The sequence below is a fragment of the Epinephelus moara genome, chromosome 18 (assembly GCF_006386435.1).
Source record: "Epinephelus moara isolate mb chromosome 18, YSFRI_EMoa_1.0, whole genome shotgun sequence".
NCBI classification, from domain to species: Eukaryota; Metazoa; Chordata; class Actinopteri; order Perciformes; family Serranidae; genus Epinephelus; species Epinephelus moara.
Window position 1 is genome coordinate 35,635,739 of NC_065523.1, and position 1,502 is coordinate 35,637,240.

Here is a 1,502-nt window from a genome sequence, read left to right on the forward strand (position 1 = left end):
GCAGTTTGAAGTTTCTTTTTCCCAAAGGAGTATGGCAGATTTCTGTCTGGTTTTTTTTTTTGTTTTTTTTTTTTTTAAAAGATTTAAACCAGTGTTGTATGTAGAGGTCAAGTCCATATACATTGAACGTATTTTTAATTACAAACTAAACTGCTTGGAAGCATTTGCAGTATAGCGCGAAGCAATAAGATAGTCAGTGGCTGATTTATAGAAAACCAGTTGCAGCATCTCAACTGTGAGAGTTTTCTGCTTCTCTTTGTTCATGTAGTTTGTTTCTGTGATGGTAAACTGAATATCTCTGGAGTTTAAACTGTTAAATAAGATATTTGGAAACATCCATTTGGCCTTTAGGGAATTGCAATTGGCATTTTTAAGCATTTTAATAGACCAAACGATTACTCAAGAAAATACTTTGCAGATTAATCAGTAAAAAAAATACATGTTGGTGTCCATGAACCAAAATTTCTAAAGACGTACCCAAGTCCCTGTGTATCCTCTGTGAAGTTCTGTTAAATAATAAAAGTGCATCTGTGTTCCAGGAGCGCTCGGCCAGTGGCAGTGAGGAAGACTGAAGTGAACCACTCCTGATTGGACCAACGGCCCACTGAGCCCCTTGACTGGACTTTATATATTTTACTTAGATACAGCAGGGAGACAGTCGGTGGAAAAGGCCTAGTTTTACCTAGATGAGCTGATTTTTAGTGAGACAATTGTATTCTCATTAAAGTATACCATTAATTAAAAACCAATTTAAAAAAAAAAACGAACTAAAATATGAAAGCTATGAACCATTCACTTCCATATTTAAACCATTTTCCCAGTATGAATAGTAGTGTCTCTTTGCCTTTTTTGTTTTCTCCTGTAAGTGGAACATTGACAGAGCCTGAATTATCGACTGATCGTGGGCCATACAGACAGCTAACTGTTTTGTTTTTTTAAAAGTGGTATTAATTTTGTCGTCTCTTACTTCAAGACAAAGCGTACATGTGAACCAGGAGTCACGACGTTCCCTGAAGTCCCTTTTTGAATGCATGTCGTGCGTGTCTGTGGAAATGCACCTGGATGTGTCTTCACTATTATCTGTGTTTAATTTAAGACTACAAGCGGGATCACGGTACATCCCACCCTGCAGCCCCTCCCTCTCAGGTTGTGTATGTAAAGGGGGAGGGAGGGATAGGACCATTTTCTCGTGTCGGTGTCACTGGATTCCAAAAAGTACAATAAAGGCATCTCATAATTAATCTGTGGTCTTTGCTTCGTTTGTCGAAAATGCACCCAGATGGTATTAATAACTGCACTCGTATCTTCTGGACACTAGATGGCCCCGTGAGAACAGGAAGCTGCACACCCGAGGTTTGTTTCCATCTGCATCCATCATTTACTCAGCAGCCAACTGTAAAGGTTTATATTTTGGTTTTTAGACGTACTACTAATACTATACAGCTATACCTCCACAGCCCCGTCAGATGAACTCAAATATCCCTCAATCAACACCCAAATGT

General features: G+C 38.8%; 1 protein-coding gene across 2 annotated transcripts in view; it reads left to right on the forward strand.

The window, feature by feature from the left end:
• Positions 1-1,241, forward strand: part of smarca4a (SWI/SNF related, matrix associated, actin dependent regulator of chromatin, subfamily a, member 4a) — a 22,365-nt gene extending 21,124 nt beyond the window's left edge. For both annotated transcript variants that reach the window (XM_050069200.1, XM_050069201.1), the window contains exon 34: positions 540-1,241. In XM_050069200.1, coding sequence (XP_049925157.1) covers positions 540-572 — 33 coding nt within the window. In that variant the 3' untranslated portion in view covers positions 573-1,241. The remainder of the gene's footprint in view (positions 1-539) is intronic.
• Positions 1,242-1,502: the final 261 nt, after the last annotated feature.